General features: G+C 44.6%; 1 protein-coding gene across 3 annotated transcripts in view; it reads right to left on the bottom strand.

Annotated features, from left to right (window-relative positions):
* Nucleotides 1-206: 206 nt before the first annotated feature.
* Nucleotides 207-22,975, bottom strand: part of OPHN1 (oligophrenin 1) — a 78,746-nt gene continuing 55,977 nt past the window's right edge. For 2 of the 3 annotated variants that reach the window (XM_075258935.1, XM_075258937.1), the window contains 9 exons: nucleotides 21,902-21,960; nucleotides 20,652-20,757; nucleotides 19,408-19,567; nucleotides 13,074-13,215; nucleotides 8,032-8,301; nucleotides 7,784-7,949; nucleotides 7,644-7,694; nucleotides 6,008-6,059; nucleotides 207-3,098 (listed from right to left, as the gene is read on the bottom strand). In XM_075258935.1, the coding sequence (XP_075115036.1) occupies nucleotides 6,017-6,059; nucleotides 7,644-7,694; nucleotides 7,784-7,949; nucleotides 8,032-8,301; nucleotides 13,074-13,215; nucleotides 19,408-19,567; nucleotides 20,652-20,757; nucleotides 21,902-21,960 (997 nt within the window). In that variant the 3' untranslated portion in view covers nucleotides 207-3,098; nucleotides 6,008-6,016. Of the gene's footprint in view, nucleotides 3,099-6,007; nucleotides 6,060-7,643; nucleotides 7,695-7,783; nucleotides 7,950-8,031; nucleotides 8,317-13,073; nucleotides 13,216-19,407; nucleotides 19,568-20,651; nucleotides 20,758-21,901; nucleotides 21,961-22,975 lie in introns of all 3 variants that reach the window. The other variant, XM_075258936.1, reaches the window with a different exon arrangement.

Here is a 22,975-nt window from a genome sequence, read left to right as displayed (position 1 = left end):
ATTCTTCCCATGTTCCTTTGCACAGTGGAGCGCTCATGGCTTAATAAGACTCCACACACCTTAATGGTGGTTCTCTCCCTATGGAGTGACGATATCCCCTCAATCATCATACATCTACAGATGAAGCAACGGGCAGACGTTTTCTAGGACTGTGGATTCCTTTCAACTTAAGACACCAAGAAACAAAACACAAGCGTGACCTGCAACATCACATTTATTGTCTAATTCCTTCATACTTTGGAAATGTAACCCTTCATTAAAATAGGAATGACACTGAAATATTTACAGAGTAGTTTACAGAACTATTCACAAGAAAAGCTACAACACAATTGAAAGTGCGCCAAAGATCACAGGATTAAAATGTTGGCAGTCTGTAGAGCATAAAACACCTGGATGTTCTCACCTGCACATCACTGCACCATGTAATAAGACTGTGGAGAGGATAAAGGAGCTCTTCTCAAAATGGAGAATCCCGAAAACATCCAGGCAAGTCATTAAAAGTGGAGTCCATAACAGGTCAAGTAATAGCAAGGAGTTTCAGGATGGAACGTTAGATCAATTCCAACAATGTATCCTCGTTGGGACAGCAGGTGAGGTCTTCAGGGTCTCATCTCGGCTGCACCTTAAGATCTTTCACAACTTCATTAAGGCCTTCATTCATTTCTTATATTACAATGCACTGTCACTACACCTTCCAATCTGTGAACATGGAAGAGCCTGGAACCTACAGGGACTGGCTTCCTACAGATTTAAGAAAGAAACAATGGGGAATGTTGCCAAACAAAGCAGATCAGAATTCTGAGACAGTGCCAAAATCTGAGAACATATCTGTGCTGCAGACTTGTACAGATTATTATAGAGAGTTTACACCTTCATTCATACCCTACGACTGAGTGCACACGGAGGTCGCCTCAATTTCCGGACCAAAAAACGGGTATCCGCGACTGGATGCCGATGCAGTGCACCGAATCCAGTCCCAGCACTCTGCTCCGGATTAGGCCCAATGAATGGGCCTAGTCGGGAGGAGGGAGTGTCTACAGGCGGATTCGCAAGGCCTGAAGAATGAGCATGTCCGTTCCGTTTTCGGGGAGCCGGAACAAATGGCTCCCAGAAAAAAGACCTGAGCAGTTCCCATTCATTTCAATGGGAGCCGTCTTTTTGGTCCGGATTTTGAGGCGAATACGGCCTCAAAATCCTGACCAAAATACCCAGTGTGAACTCAGCCTAAGGGCATTGTCCCAAGACTGAAACGTAAGACCTGTCCATGGGATAGGTGATAAGTGTGTGGTCAATATGGAACCAACAGTTGGACCATCGTTCTTGTTAACCGGAGTCTTAAGTTGCAGAATATTTGCACCTTATTCCTTCTGACAAACACCGTGCTCAGCGACCCCATTTTAAATGGAGATGCAGCACCCATGCATCCCAAATGGGACACACGTGACCCTGCACTGCTGTTCAGTGGGGCTACCAGATATCAGACACTGGTGAGAAACTTGTCACCTGTTCTCTGGATTAAAATATCGGGCAAACCTTTAAATTACCATATTAAAGCATAACCCCAGCTTCTAAAAGTTGGAGTCGTTTCAGCTTTTAGTATTATAAGTCACTTTGGAGCTCTATTGCACTTAAAGATGAACGTCAAGCTCCTCCACCAATGCCAACTGCTTCGTAGATCCTAGTGCAGTTGGAATTTTTTCTCTAGCCCCGGAGCAATTGTTGCTGTTAGCTTCAGCACCCAATATGCTAATTAGGCTCTATACTGTCAAGTGGGTGGTCCCAGATAATTATCTAATTGGATGCTGCAACTAACAGCACCCATTGCTCAGGAACAAATATTCCATCTGTGCCAGAATCAGTAGAGCGGCACCTATCGACGGATGCAACGTCATGGAGTTCGTGATGAAAGGTTCTCCTACACCAGAGCTCTGTTGATCCACTGACCTTCATATATATCAGAAGCAACAACTAATGATATATTACAAAGGGCCATATTAAAGGATTATCTTATCTTATCTCTTATTGTTGAAGACGTGGGGACATAGACCCAGAGACAGTCATGGACTGTTGCCATTACTGAAGCTTAGTCCCATACACGTCAATGGAATGAGATGAAATACTCGACGTATCGGCTTATCGCCAAGACTGTAGTTATACATGACAATGTAGATTTGGTCATCGGCTCACGCGGAGGTTACTGGTTGAGTAACTCCACGATACAGATTGTAGGTTATGCAATTGGCTTGGAAATGATATCATGTAAGACTATGAAGAGGGAATGACTAGATCACATCAGGAAAGGTTGTAGCGCAGGCGCCTCCACCATACAGGAGGTATCCATTTCAGATGACTACTCCTCCATGGACTTCCATATGCCTCGTTGACTTCTCTCCTGTTAACAAGGCACTGTACATTTGCATTCATGTGTCAGTATAGAATTGCCCTTCATCTTCACCGTGCCATAAAAGGTCTACGTACGTACTCCTTCCTATGAAGGTGAATTAAAATTGTCTTATTTGATGCTTTTATACGACCTACATAAAACACTGGTAGACGGCTGGAACTAATATGAATATTCCTATAACCAGTTAATAAATAATACAAGACAGTGCGAAAGCTCTTCTGCTGCCCTGATACAATTCTTCCGTCCAGGCTGATGTATTTTAACCATCCGTTTCTTCTGAATCCTCTTGTGTAATTCAGAATTGTACTGAGCAACGCCTTCAGCTTATTCCAGGGGTAAGCTATGTGCTGCTATAGCAAACACAGGTAGCCGATCCCCAAATGATAACTTCAAAGACTCACGGCTTGAGATTTGTTTTCTTCACGTATCGTCCTTTCCTTGTACAAATAGGTAAAAGTTGCAAAAGCTCTGATGGGTGTTTTTTGCAGACATCACTTCTAGCAGGTGTATGGCACAGGGGACAAAGTCATTGTTCTTCAAACTTCCCAGCAGAATGAATGGAGTGGCTCAATCTGAATCCTGCTCACTAGTCCACCATGGAATGTACTCCTTGTCTATGTATGCCAGGAGGAACCACCCTGGCAACACCATCGGCCTCTTTCCTTGGACCAGCCATGGAACATGATTGTAAGATCTTGGAAAAAGAGATGCAAAGTGCTGTTATATACATTGGAAAGCCCGGTACGTTCTAAGCCTATAACCTATATGTAGAAGTCCGGAAGACACCTCCAATTATAAAACAACTTTACATATAGAGATAGGACTTGTGAATAGAATAAACTTTGTAATATATCTTATTAAAGAAATCGGTTTCCTTTTTTACTTATAAGACATGCTTTCCTTTTCATGAACGGAACTCTACGGAGAGGGGAGGGTGAGGAGGAGCCTGTTCACTGAGTTATTGCTCCATTCTGTGTAGTGGTAGCCTGCTATCTTGACGCCTAGCAGCATTAGGCTAAGGCCCCATGTGGCATCCCACAGCAATAAAAGTGCTGCAACGCATCGCAACGCTTTAAACAGAGTGTGCAGAGGTTTCCTCCAGGAACTCTCTGTTGCAATTATACCTATGGGAAAACCGCTGCATGTCCGCACTGCGGTTTTTACTGCAAAGTGGGCATGGGATTCGCTAGACTCCCATCCACTTTGCCCTGACTGTAAAATGCTGCGATGGCGGGCGTTTACACAATACGGGGCCCCAGCCTTAAAAAGTTAATAGCAGAGTACAGCCACAGTTATTTTTGTTTCCTAGCAGCCTCCTCCTCCCCCTCACCTCTCCATAGACTAATATATAAAAAGTAACATGATGGATGGATGGATGGATGGATGGATAAGGAAACCTATTTCTTAAATAAGAAATATTACAATATTATTACATTTCTTTTACCTATTTATGAAAAGTTCTAGAAAATATTCGATAAACTGGGTGAACACAGAGGCCGTGAATGTTGCATTCCTGCAGGTCATGATACTAGCAATGTCCTGAGGACCGCTCAGTCTTCTCCTATCCACGATAAGTCAAATATTGTAATATTAAATGCAGCTCACAGCCGTGCGGGGTCCAGGGCTTCCACTACTCACGCCGCTGCTTTGAAATAATTTTATTTTATTACAGTTTTGGTTGCTGCTTCCAACCAAAGCAGAACGCAAGGAGCAGGCTACGGTCACTGACCACATCTCACTTAGCAGACAAGTTCATGTACAGTACCGCTCCTACTAGGAATAGAAAGCAGACATATTTATCAGAAGACTGCTCTGTGCTTCTTCTATATGTGTGAACAGAGACATAGACGTTACATACAGCTCTAGACGACTTGTATGTACTGTAGCTTCCTGGTAGGTGCGTTACAGGAGCGTATGGAAGGAGTTATTGTTGCGGTGACTACTGGCAGGAGTGGGGGGTAGCCTGCTGTGACTACTTACTAGTGGAAGTCTGACTATTGGGGAAATAGGGAGCGGTGCAAGGTGTTAGGCCGGGTTCACACGATGTATTATGGCACGTAATGTGGTACGTAGACGGCTCGGGAGATTTGCGGGCCGTATACGCTCCCCATTGTTTTCAATGGGAGCCGGTACCGTATACGCGGCGCTATTTTGCGGCCGCTGCAAAATCACGGCCGCAAAATAGCACCGCGTATACGGTACTGACTCCCATTGAAAACAATGGGAGCATATATGGCCCGCAAAAGCTCCCGCGTCGTCTCCGTACCACATTACGTGCCATAATACATCGTGTGAACCCGGCCTCAATCTGAAAACTAGAACAAGCCAGAGAAGCCCCTTGGTCGGGTATTAGGAATCACATAACATTCCCTGCTAGTCCCACATCTAGCCCCCTCGTCCTAAGATGGTATATCCAGACCACAGTCTCCTGGGGTCCGCATCAGTCGCCCGTAATTCAGCAAGCTATAACCTGGCATGATGAGATTAAGTGTTAGTTCACACGTAAGTTTTTTGGACCGGAATTTGACGCGGAGGCCGCCTCAGATTCCTTTCCAAAAAACGGCTAGCCGCGTCTGGTTGCCGATGCAGTGCATCAGCATCCAGTCGCGGCATTCCATTCCGGATTAGGCCCAAATGAATGGGCCTAGTCGGGCGGGAGGTGTCGCTAGGCGGATCCGCCTGAAGAAAGGGCATGTCGCTTCTTTTTACCGCGAGCGGGAAAAAAACTCTCGCGGAAAAAGAAGATGACCGGCTCCCATTGATTTCAATGGGAGGCGGGTTTTTGAGCCGTATTCTGATGCAGAGTCCGCGTCAAAATCTGACCCAATATACCCCGTGTGAGCTAGCCCTTAGGGGATTTTCTGGATTTATAAAACATTTCTAAAAAAAAAAAAAAAAGACCCTCTCCCATCTTCATTCCCGGACCAGTGTTCAGAACCCGTATGGATTGATCTGGGCTACATAGGATAATTTCCATGGCATAAGAATAAATCTATTATACGGTATATTGATCATGATCACATTATATATAGTAACAACGCTGCATTTACTGTGCAATACACACAGTCCAGTTTTATGATCAGTACAAAAATAACAGGGAACAATCTCTGATGTAACGTGTTATATTCTATTCGATGGCATCCATCGCATCCTTTATACCTATACCGCCTATTCTTTAGGTCTACAATTCCCATAATCCAAGTCAGAGCTGAAGTATTACTTTGTGAGCTGATGAAATGTGGCGGCGAGAAGAAGCTTACACAATGCCTTCCAGATAACCCGGGCGCCCTCTTCTACGTGTAATACAGGGAGCCTGAGATTACAAATCCCCTTGTTTATACCAAAAGGGATCTAGACTGATAATAGCACAGAGCTATGATGTATAATATCAGATCTATAGGATCTATGTGACTCTATAGAGTATAAGCGGATCTGTAAATATATTCAGAAGTACGATCCGGTCAGAGGAACTCTATAAGACTGTCTTTGCAAATGTGACAAGGAAAACGAACTTGCTGCAGCCCCTTGAAATATGCATGTTCAATATGTCCCCGCACCTGGGGGCGGCCAAACAAAAAGAGAGACTTAATAAGACTTTTATACCTTAAAGACTCAGCTTTCTTCTGTGAGAATTCGATGGGGAGGTGAAGGAGGGCTATGCGGGAAATGAAAAAAAATAAATGTTATTAAAGTAAAACTTGGACCTAGAACACAGACAGAAGCAACAAGTAACATTAGTGAAGTGTGATCAGAGATCCAAGCCCCTAACAATGCAGCATGTCCGAATGTAGCTACCCTCTACCAGCCATCTGCACCCCATGCCAGCCCAGTATGCGCTACCATGTATGCAACAAATGTCCTGCAATAGATACAACCAGGCTTGCTTTAGGTATAGACTAGGTGGTGGACAATCAAATGGCTCTGTATGAGCTACTACATTGGCATGTATTGCTTATATTGTACTCCAAAGAAACCTATAGTATTGTATAATGCAGTCCGTTCTGCAAGTAGCATATTATAGAGCAAGAAGTACTGAGCATACGGATATATAATATGGTGCAACCGGTCATTTATTGATATTAAGCCAGGCAAATACTGGGCTTAGGAGTTTAATGGGCGCAGCAGGCAGCACCGCACCTCCCATGAGGTGACCTGAAGCGACCACTTCAGGCGGCGCTATGCCAGGGCCCCAGGGAGGGCAGCATTTTTGCTGACCTAAGCCAGTCCAGGACAAGCTGTCCTGGACTGGCTTAGCACCGAGCGGTGGATTGGGGAGGCCACTGGAACAGCGCTGCTCCAGCAGCCTCCCCTCACGCTCAGGCAGAGAGCAGGTCCTCTCCGTGCCTGCGAACGCCGCTAAGCCCCGCCCCCTTTGCTTAGCCCTGCCCCTCTTTCTGTCGTTCGCCTCGGGCGGCGAAAGGGGCAGGTTCACCCCTGGCAGCAGGTCTGAGAAATACATGGCCTTCTCTGAACGTAGCATACACAGATACCCATCACTCATTTAGCAGAACCAACCATTGGACCGTGGCTATAGCAGCATCCCCCTATACCGATCATAAAAGAGTGATCTGGATGGCAACTCCACCAAAATAGGTTCGGTGTGCTTTTCACACTGATGGTGGTCGCCCAGTTTTGCTGGAGAACTGTCTCACCTGCACAACAATGTGCCCATTACTAATAATATTCATATAATGTCACGGGTTTTGCAGGTAAAATACCTGTTTTCTGGTACAATTGCGTGACCACTAATTTGAAAACCACCCTAAATGTGTCAGGCGCCTCTACACCAGCAAACATAGGGTCTGTTCACACAGAATTTTTTGGCAGCGGATTTTGACATGGAATCCACCAAAAACAGCTACCACTGACATCAACGGGAGGCGCTCGCTTCTTTTGTCCGCTAGTTAGTAGCGGAAAAAAGAAGTGAGCTGCCCTATCTTACTGTAGATTCAGCCGCGGCATCTGCAGCGCGAGGCTCCCTCTCTATTAGGCCCATTCAGTCGGGCCTAATCCGGAGCCGAATGCCGGTGGACTACGTTTTAATTTCCCTTTGCTTAGATTAATAAAGTTGTATCTTCGGTATCAGACAAAAAGATTCTGGACATAAATGTTTTGCAAGCCCAAATTTTTCATCCAACAAAGCCCGTGAAAAAATAAAGGACATACGACAGATCCTATTATATAGTCAATGGACAACAATAGCGCAGATGTGAGCATGCATTATCGATTTATACATTACCTTCCTCTTGGCCTTGACGCCTTCTCAAAAAATTTGGTCCGGGAGGCGACACTGTAAAGTAAAATAAATCACATCAATATCGGAGGATATCATAGAATCATTTATTACTCTTGATCTTGCGATCTGTCCGTATTACTCACACGGATGATGGGATATCCTCTTTGACACCAGAGTTGACCTCTGCTCTGGGCTCTGTTTTGGGCATCAGCGCTGCCCTACATGGTGGATCAGGTGGTCTTACTGGAGGACGAGAAATAACCGGCCGCTCTCCTGGTGAGCGAACTTTACTGATATTCTCAAGATCACCTACATATGGGAACAAAGGAGTTAATGACCCGGGCACACTCGTACTCAAAATGGTAGCAGTGAGTAACAGAGATAATCGAACCTTCTCTGGGGCGAACTGTAGGCCTTTTGGAATACACAGGCGATGCTTTATTTGGCACAGAATATATAGGCAGATCTCCATTGACGTGGTTAGCGTTGGTTTTCACCCCTCTCTCCTGCATCAGGGAAACCATTTTTGCAACGTCCACTTCAGGGCACTCGTCTGTGGAACTTTGGGTCTCGGATCGGGCCATGAGCTTCTTTCGTTGTACAGGAAGAGGATGGTCGCTGTTGGTGATGACGCCATTGCCGTTCTGTATGGAGACGTCATCTGAATAGAAACAAACTAATGGATAATTAAATAGTTAACTACGGAATAGTATATGAAGAAGCCACATTAGTGGTGCTCAGACCTACTATAGGATCACCATTAGGGTTGAGCCGATCTTGACTTTTCAGGATCAATTTTATAATCAGATTTCTGATCATTTTTCATTCGAACCCGATCTCGATCCCAATTCCGATCCCAATGCAAGTCAATGGGATTTTTTTTTACTAATCAGAGATCGGATTTTAAAAACAATCCTATTCACTATACAGCATGGAATCTAACAATTGAATGCTTTACTTGTTAGAATACATGCTGTGTAGTGATTTTTTTTAATCACTAAGTAGCCAGAGGATTTTTTATTAATCTTCTGGCTACTTAGTCCCCCCTGGTGTCCACTTACCTGCAGAGATGGCTGCTCCGGTGCCCGGTGTTCTCGTTCTTCTTCGCCTCGCTGCCCCCTGCCTCTCAGGTTAGGACAGTGTGGGCGGGTACTGGGAGGGGAGATGTCACATCACCCCGCCCTGTGCCCGCCCACACTCTCCTAAGCCACAAGCCCCGCCTACTTCCTAGCTCTTTAAACACTAACCTGGGAGGCGAGGCCAGCGAGGCGAAGAAGAACGAGAACACCGGGCACCGGACCAGCCATCTCTGCAGGTAAGTAGCTACTAGAGATGTTAGCTAGTCTCCCATTAGAATGAATGGACGCAGCCGGCGCACAGGGGGTTAAGGCTCTGTGCCGGCTGCTTCCATTCATTCCTATGGAACCGCAGCGGAGCCTTCACACGGAGTATACACTTTGCTCAGAATGACTGGAGCGTATACTTAGTGTGAAGGCTAACATTGTTAGCTTTTCCTACAATGCTTGGCCAGTAGCCAAATAATCACCGATCTCGATCCCACCTAAAAAGATCATGTTCAGAATTCCGATGGCGATCGTGAAATTTTCTCGATTGCCGATTGGAATCCAATCTTTTTCTAAACACAATCACTCAACCCTAATCACCATTCTTAGTGTATTTCTCCAGGAACGACCATTCAACACATTTGTTTTCGCTCTCCTATAGTGTGCTTCTGATATCGGACAATTTACCTGTGTGATTCATGGCTATATTTTGCACCCGGTATACTACTAAAGCTTCCAATGTCACAAGGTCTGTTCAGTACCATCCTCAATCCCAACCTACAAACTAATGACCCACACCAGCACGGCCCACAATGCCTTCCAAATCATATCTCGCGCATGTACACATTATGTACTACCCAACATTTGTTCGAGACAATGGCTAGAGTTCCTTTCCGGCCACAAAACCTGGATGTACATTGGCGTGATACAAGGTAGATAGGGACCCATTACAGACATTACAGGGAAATTGTGTCTGGTTTTCACTTTATTATTATTTTTTAATTTAATAACACAAAGTGTCACTGAAGAACTTTATAAAATAGTTTTTTCTCTCCGTTATGGTAATTTTTACTTTGTATGGTGTCGTCGGGGGTGGGGCTATAACCTTTAATAACAGCGTTTTATTAGCGTATTTTTTTTTATTATTATTTTATTTCCATTTTTTTAAAACTTTTTTTATTATATTTTATTTTTTTTTCAGATCGTGTTCCCATTAAGTCATAAGAGACCTTTGGGGACATCTGATTGCTTTTTTTTTGTTGTTAGGGAGGCTGATTTCTCCTATAACTGGGGCTGGTACATTTAGCCTCAGTTGCAGGAGGAATCCAGCCTCCTACACAATGTATACACAGTATACAGAGCTGATCTGAGTCCTGTAGGATCCAGCAGCTCTTGTAAGACACTGAGACCAGCAGATCACGTGACCACCGGGTCAGAGGGCAGCTGCATCATGGCGGCACCCATAGCCGTGTATACAGCGCTCATTGAGCGCTGTATACACAGCGATCGAGAAGGCAGGGAAGGGAATAAACCTTCCCTGCCTTCTCTCTGGGAGCTCCAGCTGCAGCTTCACGATCTCCGTGCAGCTGCTGTGTTCTGATTGGACGTACCAGTACGTTCTGTCAGAACAAGGCAACCACTATCCGGACATTTATACTCTATGGGCGGTCCGGAAGTGGTTAAGAGTTCTCAAAAAAAAAAAAAAAAAAAAAAAAAAAAACCTCTCTAAATAGACTGAGCAGCAAGTCTCTAAAGTGGACTCAATAACCCCAAGTTATTATAAAGTGAATGTCTACGGTGCAGCAACAATTTGGAGAAGACACTTCTGAGTACATCTGACGTAGAGAATGTTGCATGTACGGCGCCATACTTGCCAGGTTGATGCCATCTGCAGCCCCAATGTAGTACAGATACTATAATCTGCCAACAAGGACCACTAGATCTGCTGACGGCTCCGCACAATAAGTTCTGTCAAATGAAATCATTAAAGGTATCTCCAAACTAGGTATTGACTTAAAGTTCAGCAAATTTCAACGTATTATGTATCCCCTCATCTATAACATATGTTGAAGACTATATTCAAGCACACCGTGGCTCCAAAGTGTATCGCACCCTGGAGGACCTAACAGACAGCTAATTGATCTGCATGGACATTGTGCAATATCACATTTCACCTGTGGTGGCGCTACAGAGGAACTGAAATCTTGCTATCAGGTTTCCATGCAGATTACAGCTGACTGCCAAAGTCAGGCCCTACAAAAGGGAATTTCCAAATTGGACATTTCCAGACAAGTTGTTCCGAAGATAAAATTCGGCTATATAAGAACATATGAACCAAGCGCTCCCATCAATATTTTTAGTTTCCTCCCGTTGGAGACTTTATAGGGAGGACGCTTGTATTTGGAAACAAAAATGGTTGACAGGGAAAAGTACAAGAATGAAAAGAAAAGAAAGTCACAAATGGCTACAAGATGTTGACGGCCATCTTCCGATTCACAGCTCAATCCATTCTTGTCACCAAGTGCAGCAGGTGGTGGCAATATGGCTGTCTTCTTCTTCTAAGGCTGGCTCTTCAGGACAAGAGGAAAGCCGCAGCGGCTCATCTCTTCTGGGACTCTGTGCAACCAACGTTCCTCCCCCCTGCTTGATGTTCAAAGATCAAATACAGTATATGGATCTGGCCTCAATCTATTATATGGAAAGCTCAAGATTATCCCTGGGCAGTCACTTACTTCTAGGAACAAAGCAACACAAAACACATGCTATGCAATATCTTCTAGAACGTCATGCTACCGGAGTTAGATTGAGATTTTTTAGGTCCATCCCGGAACGTGTGACAACAATATCATTTGAGTGACCCAGTCCAAAATGGGTTCTTCCCCCTCTCCATAAGGAAGCATGTCAGTGTGTACATGTGCGGTATCCGTGGTTCAATGGAATGGACGGCCATGTATGAAATTTTTTGTGTTGCCCGTTCCTCCATAGACCCATTGATTTCCTGCAAAACAGTGAGATATAGGACCTGTCCTGAGTTACGCCGCAGGCTCACAGAGCCATTACACAGATCCATGATAATACAGGGGTCAGTGAGTTAGCTGCGAAAAACATGGCAAGCGGTTGTGTGCTTGGAGCCTAACACTGTAGAATAATGGGTTGAGCTAGATGGAATGCGCGTCTATTTTCAGGTTAGGCTAAGGTCTAGAGATGAGCGAGTACTGTTCGGATCAGCCGATCCGAACAGCACGCTTGCATAGAAATGAATGGACGTAGCCGGCACGCGGGGGGTTAAGCGGCCAGCTACCGTCAAAGCGGAAGTACCAGGTGCATCCATTCATTTCTATGGAGCGTGCTGTTCGGATCGGCTGATCCGAACAGTACTCACTCATCTCTACTAAGGTCACATCAGTTTAATTTTAGTCCATTGCTCTTATCTGCCATAGGACAAGAGCAACATAAGGTTTGCAGACTGAGCACATGGGGTCTACGTCCGCCATCATTCACCCTAATGTAAATCAAGACGGAAGCTTTATTCCTTGTTGTTTGTTAGAAGAACGTATAAACAAGATGGAAGAAAACTAACATGTGACTATCAGCTAGGGTTGAGCGATCGGGATCGGAAAAGATCGGATTCCGATCGGCGATCGAGTAAATTTCACGATCGCAATCGGAATTCTGATCCCAATCTTTTCCGGTGGGATTGAGGTCAGAGGTTATCTCAAGATCGGCTTAACCCTATGCACATATATATCATTCATAGGGTTGAGCGATCTGGATCAGGAAAGATCGAGCAAATTTCATGATCGGGATCGAATGGAAAATGATCGGAAATCGGTTTTTAAAATCGATCCTGAAATCTCCAGATCGGCTCAACTCAAATATCAGCTTAACGGATTAACCGAGTCAGACGGTGTCCTTCCCCTTTATTGAGGTTCAGAGCAATGAGGGGGTTCCGCTTAACACCTAGGACAATACTCTCAATGCTCCAAAGAGCTTATATCAACAAGAAAGGCAATATGTTGGCACCTGAAGCACCGACCTGTGTGTCTCCGGGGCTAGGCCGATTTTCTGGGGTCTGGTAATGATAGGTATCTTTGCACACCCATTACAAACCATAAATAAGGTCTAATAGGTTATTAGTATATAAGAAATAGCCCCGGCAGCAAGTTATTGTCTTCAAATGGTCTTTTCTTGAGTTTTGAGGACCCTTAGGACCAAAGGATATATCTTTCAGAAAGTAAAGATGCCGATTTTGCCAGGGAGCCATTACAATGACTTACCATTACCAGAAGCTTCGCTGACTTTCTTCAAGAAATAGCCTGATGTGTTAGATCTAGCGTTTATTTTTGACAATGAAGAAACCCAAATTTACCTTCTTCACTTTGTCCAAGATATAAAGCATTTCGCCCTCGGACTGGCCGCTTAGAGATTGTAATGGGTTTGTGGGTCCGGGGTGTTATTCTAGGCGGAGGGACGGGAGGAGCCGCAGTGTCTTCAGGAGGGCCAGAAAATATCTACAGGAAAGTGAGAAACAGATTTGTAGGAAAGGAAACTGCGTACGAGGAAAAGGAATAAATAACAAAGAGCGTTCTCAACATATTTCTACAATGAGTATATAATATAAACCATACAAACACTACACACAAATCATAGGACTGTCAAGATTTGATACAAGTGCGTAATCCAAGAAATAATAAGAAAAATATATAAAAAGGGGTCAGCAGAAAGTGTATCCATGGTGCAATGTAACACAGAGGCCAGGACCGCTAGTCTGTAAGGTCATCCAACGTAAAAGCCAAGTGTTACATTGTACATGGAGCACAGAAGAGATGGCCGAGGAAATCAGACACAAGGAACTGACCTAACTGCACTCGAGTTTACTAAAATGTTTTCATGTTCCTTACAGATAGTACCTGGGGGGGTTGGTACCACCTCAGATGAGATTCCAAGTGAGCGGAGACAATACCAAAATGTCATTAAAATTGCATGAGGAATCACTAGGATGGTCAGCTACATTGTGTCACTTCATCTTCATGTGGCAACACTACGGTCAGGGGCGTAACTACCATAGAGGCAGCTGCCACAGGGTCCGGGCCATTACGGGGCCCGGTGACAGCCACTACCACTGCGGTTTATTTTTATTTTTTTTTTAAATTGGCCGCTACAGGCCCTATTTAAGATAAGATAATCCTTTAATAGTCCCACCTTGGGGAAATTTCAGCGTGTTACAGCAGCATAGTAATACAGATACAGGATAATACAGAGTAATATGTTACAGACGTAGACACAGATAAGCTGAGAAGAGAAGATATACTAGGAGTCCATGGCAGCTAAGGAAAAACAGAAGAGAAAGAGGAAGACCTCATGGTCATCCTCATAATCATTAGTTCTCTGTGCGGAGAGCTCTTCGTTTGGTCTGATGTAGATTATACAGCCTGGTCGCGGTTGGAAGGAAGGACCTGCGATAGCGCTCCTTCTCACACTTGGGGTGAAGCAGACGGTCGCTTACAGTGCTGCCAAGTCCCATCAGGGTCCCATACATGGGGTGGGATTACTTGCCGATCCTGGACATAATACTGGCGCAGGGGCCACTATGGGTATAATACTGTGTGCAGGGGCCACTATGGGACATAATACTGTGTGCAGGGGCCACTAATGGACATAATACTGTGTGCAGGGCTTACTAAGGGACATAATAGAGTGCAGAGGAGGGGGTCGGTCGAGGTCTTCGGCGTTGGTGTCGGTTGGGGGAGGGGCCCCATGTCAAAAGTTCGCCACGGGGCCCCATGTCAAAAGTTCGCCACGGGGCCCCGCCATTCCTAGTTACGCCACTGACTACGGTGGTCAGCTACATTGTGTCACAACATCTTCATATGGCATCTCTAGGATGGCCAGCTACTTTGAGGTGATCTTATACCTACAGAGAAAAACAAAGTACCTGGTACTAATTCAAGTAGATGGAGCTGATACTATACAATGGTACTATGCCATAAATATCCTCTACATGAACTAGTAGTCCCCACAAGGAGAAACAGCGCCCCCTAGGCCTTTGAAAATAAAAGTAAGGATCTTTTATGTGGGTAAGAAGGAGCTCATCAGAGGCGTTGAATGAGTGTCGGGGTGTTAAGCGAATAAGTAATAGGGAAGGAATATAAAGGGGGACTGTCCAGTCGGTTCCCTTTAGTCTGTTGAACATGTACAGTATATATGAATATATATATATATATATATATATATATATATATATATATATATATATATATATATATATATATATATATATATATACACACACTGTAATCTGTGGATATTATTCTATACCTTTATACTAGCATCATGTAGAAACAATGTCCCATTAAAGCACTTGCATAATAGAGAATACATGCCTGGTAATGACTCCTATACTAATGTGAAGACGTTTGGAATGAGCAGAATGCTTTGTGCTTGTTTCTTGTCATTTCGAGCTCCACATGTTACAGATATTTCCCCCGCTATGACGTATCGCTGTAGATGCAGTAACGTTCTATGAATTAACACCAGAAGTTCTCATAAGGAAAGGAAGGGGGGAAAAAAAAATCCACTGGGGAAAAAAACTTGGACTTGAAACCTAAACCTGACGTCATTGTGGAATCGTGTATGTAAGTACATGCATGGAGGATGACGCTGCAGGTCATATTAGGTAGGATGTTCCGGGAGATTCTGAGAACATTTCCCCCTCGCAGACTCTTCCAGGGATTAATTCACATGACACTACTTAATTCTTGGCAAGTAACAGCTTTCACGGTAACAAAGGTCTGTATCTTACTGAGCAGCGATACACTTCACGAGACAGCGATCATTTTACACGTAAATCTCTGAATATGTGATTTAATGGTTTCTTCTGACCACAATGACATTTCCCTGCAAGACAACTTAGTCTGACGGAAAAGCACATTGTCATATCAAAGTACTCAGCACCGCTACATGTGTAGGTTTCCCTAAAAGCTCTACACGGATCACAATCCATACTGTGCATGTCTGCATTTGCTTTATTGATATAAAGTTGATACATTGGGACATGCCGAAAGGACAACGTGTCTCTTGTGTTCCTATTAACCAGAGATTTAGCCGTTTACATAGGTCGCTCGCTCGTTTGCTATTGACTCTGTTTCCCAAAAGACCTATGCGAAAGTCCATCGAAATGTTAAAGATTGTCTTGAACTTTGTGAAATTGGTACAGAAATTAAGAGATCACCGTAAACCTGTCTGTATGTGAACAGTTTCATCCTTAGTATTTAAAGGGATTCTACCACTAAATAGCTTTTTTTCTGCTTTAGACGTTGGAATAGTCTTTAGAAAGGCTCCGTTCCTTAGAAATCCCGTTTTTTTACCGGTATGCAAATGAGTTCTCTCACAGCAATGAGGGAGGGCCCCAGCGCTCAAACGGCGATGGGGGTGTCCGCACTGCTGCCCAAGAATTCTCTCCAGCAATGCCTCCGTCTTCAGCTGCATTCTCCCCTTCTCTGTCGTCTTCCTTCTGCGTCAGCTCCGACGCCTGCGCAGTCGGCTCTGCCAGCGAGACACTAGTAGAGCCGACTGCAGCCATGTTTTCGAGGTCACAATTACGCGCACGCGCAGTACGCTCCTCGGTCAGTACGCTCAGTAAGGTCTGTATGGACCTCCGACACGCGAGTGAAGTCATCCAGGCTTCGGAGGGTCTGTACAGACCTTACTGAGCATGTACAGTATGCTCTCTTCAGCGAAGACTCCAAGGAGCGTACTGCGCGTGCGCTCAAATGTGGCCTCCAAAATATGGCCGCCAGCCGGCATGCACAGTCGCCTCTACTAGTGTCTCGCTGGCAGAGCCGACTGCGCAGGCGTCGGAGCTGATGCAGAAGGAAGACGACAGAGAGGATGCAGCTGTAGAAGGAGGCGTCGCTGGAGAGAGTTCTCGGGCAGAAGTGGGGACGCCCTATCGCCGTTTGAGCGCTGGGGCCCGCCCCCATTGCTGCGAGAGAACTCATTAGCATACCGGTAAAAAACGGGATTTCTAAGGAACGGCAGCGCGGAGACCACGTCTAAAGGTAAGAGACGAATAGCCTTTCTAAAGATGAAAAAATAGCTATTTAGTGGTAGAATCCCTTTAAGGACTCCAACGTGGCAGGGCCGGTTCTGAGGACATTTGTATAGCAAATCAAAAAAAAAAAAAAAAAAAAAAAAAAGGGTCAAAAGTGATCCGGGAAATGATAGGACTGTAATTGTAACCATCATGGTGGGTAAAATAAGTATCAGCATGGGTTATGAAGAATCGGTGGTGGAAGACTAATATCATCAGCTTTTATGAGGTGGTAGGTAATCTCTAGACTGGATGTATCTGGATTTTTCAAAGGCATCTGATACTGTATCACATAAAAAGTCGGTCCATAAAATGTGAACACTGGGGCTAAGAGAATTATGTGTGACGGGGTTAACAACTGGAACAGGCAGAGGAAACCAGAGCCAGCTACTGCCGGGGGACAGGAATTCACGGGAGGCTGAAAAGGGACAAAAACACTAAATTCATGGAACCCTTTGCAGGAGTTTTGTCGTGTTTTGTGTATATTCTGCCATTGTCCACCACTCATGCAACTTTTTAAAGTATGGATGGGACGAAAAATATAATGCAAAATTACTCTTTATTTAATTTATTCAAATATTTGTGTCTTTTTTGGTGATACCTAGGGCTTCACTTTCATGTTGTTTGTAATTTCTGATTTTTTGTCATTTTTATGAAGGCGACTTTTTTTTTTTTTTTAATGTAGATTGTGAGCTAGATTGTGAACATACACATATAGGGATCACAATGTACATTTTTTGTTTGTTTTCTCATTTAAGTATGTTTTTGTAAAATGGGAGGAAATCAATGCAAACACGGGGAGAACATACAAACTCCTTGCAGATGTTGTTCCTGGTGGGACTTAAATCCAGGACTCGAGTGCTGCAAGGCTGCAGTGCTAACTATTGAGCCACCGTGTTGCCCCTGTAGGTGACAAATATTATTGTGTCGTCCGGGGCAGGGTTAGAACCTGGTATTGGTGTTTTTGTCTTACACTTAAAGAGGGTCATTTACGTCCTCCAGCACCTGTGCTATTATATTGACTGCAGCGTTTAGCTTTTCCGACGTGCGCCTGGGTGGAGGAGATATTGTCGCCGTTAGTTTTGGTATCAATATCTCTCCACTGTCAGAAGGGCGGCTCTTTCTGCTAATGTCATTACTGGGTGGTAATGAATACCCCCCTTACAAAAGAGGTCGTTCTTTACTGTCCAGCAATGACACTGAGCAATAAGGCCCGCCTGCTAACGGGGATGAAATATTGGTGATGAAACTAATGGCACCAATATCTCCGGCACCCTGCCATGTACCATCAAAGCTAACAGTGGCAAGGACAGTAAGAAAGCATCTAGCTGAGTTCTGTGACCTGTGGTACCTTCGCTGCACTGATGCCTCTGCTGATATTGTGATGACTACTGAAAAGTGATCTCTACAAAACAGGAAGTGTTAGCCTAATTGTATTCTTAGGGCGGGTTCAAATCTGCACCCTGTCCCCGGTTTAACCAATCCGGCCGGTTTCCGTCTTCTGCCCCACAAAACTGAACAGCGGTCAGCTTTCAAACCATTCCCTTGAATGCAAAGGTGATCGCACTTGTGCTTCTTCTGCCTGTCCACAAGGAAAACGGTTTTTCCAACCGGACACATAGACCTGCATGTCCAATTGTGTCCGGCTAAAGAAAATGGTTTCCCCGCGGACAGGTAGAAGACGCACACAAGCGGTCACCTCTGGAAACCCAATCAAGTGAATGGGTTTGAAAGCTGACCGCCGGGTTCCCGTCTCCTGTCCAGTTTCACGGGCTTAAACCGGATTGGCTAAACTGGAGACCGGTCGCAAATATGAACCCGCCCTTAGTAGGCAGAACAGCAAATTTCGTTAGTTATTATTTATATCTTAAATAGCTGATACAGATGACATTACAGGGACATTACCAACAAACAGTATCAAAAAATATAAGTTCAGCATAAAAACATGATTTAAAAAGTAGCTGAATCTCGGACACGATGACATCACGTTAATTTGTAGTTTCCCGACTTGCTGACAACAAAACTTATGGTTAATGTGTAAGCCGCAATGTCCACTGTCCCAGAATTTACTACCCAAGCACTGACTGTGAATGCCGTTCTCTAACTAAACTATTTTTGTTGTTGACTTTGGTCTTAAAATACTTGTTGGCAAACGTATGAACAGGTCACTGCGATCTTACGTATATACGCCAATACTACGAAACTGTACAGATGGGATGCAGCTGACAGCTGTAAGGAGGGGGGGGTCTGAGGTTTAGGATCAGTGCCGGTAAGCCTTTCCATAAGCCCGTTGCCCTTTACCATATTACGCCCCCCAAGTCAGAGAACCTGTTAGATGGTTTTTCCCACCAACAACATTATAGAGGATGAAATCGCTTCATCCTACAAACAATGGGGGCAGTTTATGGTGGAAAAAACCACCTGACAGGTTCCCATTAACACCTATAGTCTCTGATAACAAGGCTTGTTTTAGGATCATTCAGAGAATTCTGACAAACAACAATATTTCTTGTTCGCGTAGCACTCACTCCTTATAAAGTGCACATCCGTAATAGCAAATAGAATAAGATAAGACACGTGGTCTTCTGACTATAGGACGTGGATTCCATACCTTGTTACAATGTTCTATGAGAAGTTCCACCACAATATTTTGGAATTTGATGTTCATCATGGCGGCCACTGTATCTTCCTGGGCCCTCATCAGAGTAGGTCCAAATATAACTCCCATATTAGAAGGAGACATGAGGTTTTCTTTACTGTATTCACATACTCTGTAATACAGCGGACATTAAGTCACACAAGGGAAACCAGCACAGAAGAACAGAAATGAATCGGAGCAGGATTCTTTAAGATTATAAGGGAAAAAAAGACACTCATCTATGCCCAGCACTGTTGTGTGGTCCGGGTTCCCTTTTCCTTACGTGTCAGGGCTCATCCAGCTGGAAGTGGAGAGGCCCATGTGACCAGCGGACCAATCAGTGACATCACCGAATGTTGAGCCCACAGGACCAATCAGTGACAATACCGAATGTTGAGGCCACGGGACCGGTGGACCAATCAGTGACAACACTGAATGTTGACCCACGTGACCAGCGGACCAATCAGTGACAACACCGAATGTTGAGCCCACGGGACCGGCGGACCAATCAGTGACATAACCGAATGTTGAGCCCACTCTTTGATCTCAGGGGTCACGTGAACTTCTCCACTTAGGGTCCGACATGACACGACACGGGTCCCCCAGCACATGAGGGAAAGGAAACTCGGAACACACAACTGAGAGCCCAGGATGTTTTTGTCAAACTCTTTAATCATCTTAATAAATGTGTATTACTGAACGATCTACTGGGAAAGACGCCTTGTTTGACCAGTGCGTGAGCATTCACTCAATTTCAGTTTCTTCACGGTCTCTTAAACCCTGAAGAGAATGAAGCAGATTCTCATTTACATCAGGCATGCCGGGGACTTCGAGGAGAATCAATTCTGCATCCATGGAACGATTAATGGAAACTTCCTAATATATAGTTGTCACCTGATCCGCTCCCTTTACAGGGACCAGCCCTGCTTAATAATTGAGAGCAGTCGTGAGGAAATCAGATTCCCAGTCGCCGATGTCCTGGTAACAAATGATCTGAATACATTTACAGACCTCGTATTGACTTAATGGATGGAGCAGACGGAGTTCCCAAAAGCAACTCTAACCTATCAATGCTAAAAATTCAGTCCTTACAGGTAGCAATAGGCTACACATGTCTGATAGATCAGAGTTGCTAATCAGAAGAATGGGATCCAATATGACCATAATGTATATATACTCATTTCGGACTATATACCATCCTCGTGATTTGCGGTTACCTGGATAGGTGCCGTATAATAAGCTCCAGCATTTCTCGGTGATTGTCCGGCAGTCTATACACCAAGCAATGAATGGCTCCCAGTCTGTAATCCAAATTCTCAGATTCTGTTGGATACAAAGGAATAATACATGTTAAGTACAAGATATGCCCTGAAGGAAAAGCATACAGTATGAACATGTTGTCTTGGAAGTCTAAGAAATCTAAATAAGGGAAAGATATGGTATATAGTAATACCGCGCCTTTCCATTATCGCTGCCCCAGTGGTCCTGGAGTAAGGACATCACATCCATCACCCCAGTGCAGCCAGTCTGTCCCAGTTATTGGGTGCCCTACTCATGTGAATGTTGTACGTGGTGGGATCACTGTTGAGACCACCAGTACTGGAATGGTGATGAATTTCATAGGTAATACATCTTTTTTTATTGTATACCACTTTCTTCCCCTATTTTATGGTTTTAAAATTCCAGACAACCCCTTTATAGTCCCTGCCTGAGGCATTCTCCTTCATGCATATACCACCGGATTCTTATTTCTAAGAGCACAAGGCCTACGTATAGACAATACAGGAGATCTGCTATATACATCATATCCTTCCAGGGCCTCTAATCTCCTGGCCAGAAAATATTCGGCATCAATCCTCTTCCCTGCTTTTGCTCGGAGCACATCTATCCCATCTTCACGTCCTGTCTTGGTTGCAGCACATGCTTCATCATCTCTCCCGGTTCTGCCATATAACTGACAACTGTACGCTTTCCATATTCTTGATAATGGCGCCACCTTCTGGCTAGAACACGACCCTAATATTCAATCTGCATTGACCACTTAAGCAGCACCCAGATAGCCAGCCCACTAACAAATGACGGGTAGGTGCACCCCTATAACACCTGTAACAATTGGGCTCAATCCATATTGTAGCTAGGGCGCCTAGGGTAAGGATGCAACTCAATTATACGTAGGAACACCAGAGATTTTATAGGCTCGATGCACCAAGAACAACCTCACTGACAGGGTTGGGGTAATAGGCCCCAAATCTCCCAATCTGAGTGCACCATAAATCCACTAAAAGGAATAAAAGTCATGAATAATGTCACTTTTTTTTTTTGCAAAGTCTGAATTTTTTTGGCAAAAAATGTGACTTTTTAATCTCCATATCTACCTATCTATCTATCTATCTTACTTGTATACAAGAAACTAGTATGTTACTCTCCCTTGGGCTCAATATACACATAAAACAATACAAGCTCTTACTTGCAGCAGATACAAGTTCCCGATGAAGCTTGTAGGTCATAACTGGCTCAGAGAGATTCCTGCAAGAGAACACCATGGCAGTAGATTATTTTGCATTATGCTACTAGCACATTTGGATATATTAACTCTGTGCATGAAATTTGCTTTTCTGTTCTCATAAATGGCCCCTCATTCTGAGACCTGGTGCAGGGGGATTTGATTTCCTGGTTGCTGTTTATCTCTATTATCAGAACTGTTCCCATTGTTACAGGGAGACACTTGGGTAAGATATTATTAGGAACGAGTTCCTAACCAACTTTTAGCACCTGTCTCCCAAATTCAGGAGCATTCGCTCTAACACATGTAAGGTGCTCCAAGGGTGACGAGAAGGTGCAAAGAAGTCAGAGGTCACAGGATACAATAACCAGGCACAATATTGGGACATGGAGAGTGTGTAGTACGTATGTGCCATAAAGGAGTCAGAGCAGGGGGAGGGTATGGGGTAGTTATGGCACGTATCACCAGGGGGAGGGTATGGGGGTAGTTACGGCACATATCACCGCACGGGAAGGGCCCCGGCTTACATACTTAATACTTCCAAAGAAGGAAAAGTTAGAATCCGAAGCAACAAGAAAGAAGAATCAAGATTGCACAGAAAAATACTTATGCATTTCTTAAAGGGGTTTTTCAGCCCCCAATACATATTTCATGCAGGTGACCTACCCAACATCTAGATAAGGCACAGCTCGGATGTTCTAGTACAGTCTGATCCTATTAAAGTAACCGGAGCGGAGTTGGGTTCCCTGGAATCACTACGATAGCGTGATAGGAATGGCAGGGCCCTGTGGCGAACTTTTGAAAAGACCTCCCCACCCCGAGTATACAGATAGTGTTTGTGGCCATTGCAGGCCCGCTGTCTCACTTACCGATCCCGGCTCCTGCTCACGCAAAAGGGGAAGTGGCGGCGGCCGTGAGCAGGAGCCAGGGTCTGTAAGTAAATACTGTTACCTGCAGGAGTTGCTGTAGGGCCTCCTAATGTCCCGAGCCCTGTAACAGCTGCTACCCCGGGAGTTACCCCCCCCCCTGGTGAGGGGG

Source organism: Leptodactylus fuscus, chromosome 11 (genome assembly GCF_031893055.1).
Source record: "Leptodactylus fuscus isolate aLepFus1 chromosome 11, aLepFus1.hap2, whole genome shotgun sequence".
NCBI classification, from domain to species: Eukaryota; Metazoa; Chordata; class Amphibia; order Anura; family Leptodactylidae; genus Leptodactylus; species Leptodactylus fuscus.
Note: the sequence above shows the minus strand (reverse complement) of the source record. Positions and strands in the feature narration are given on the sequence as shown.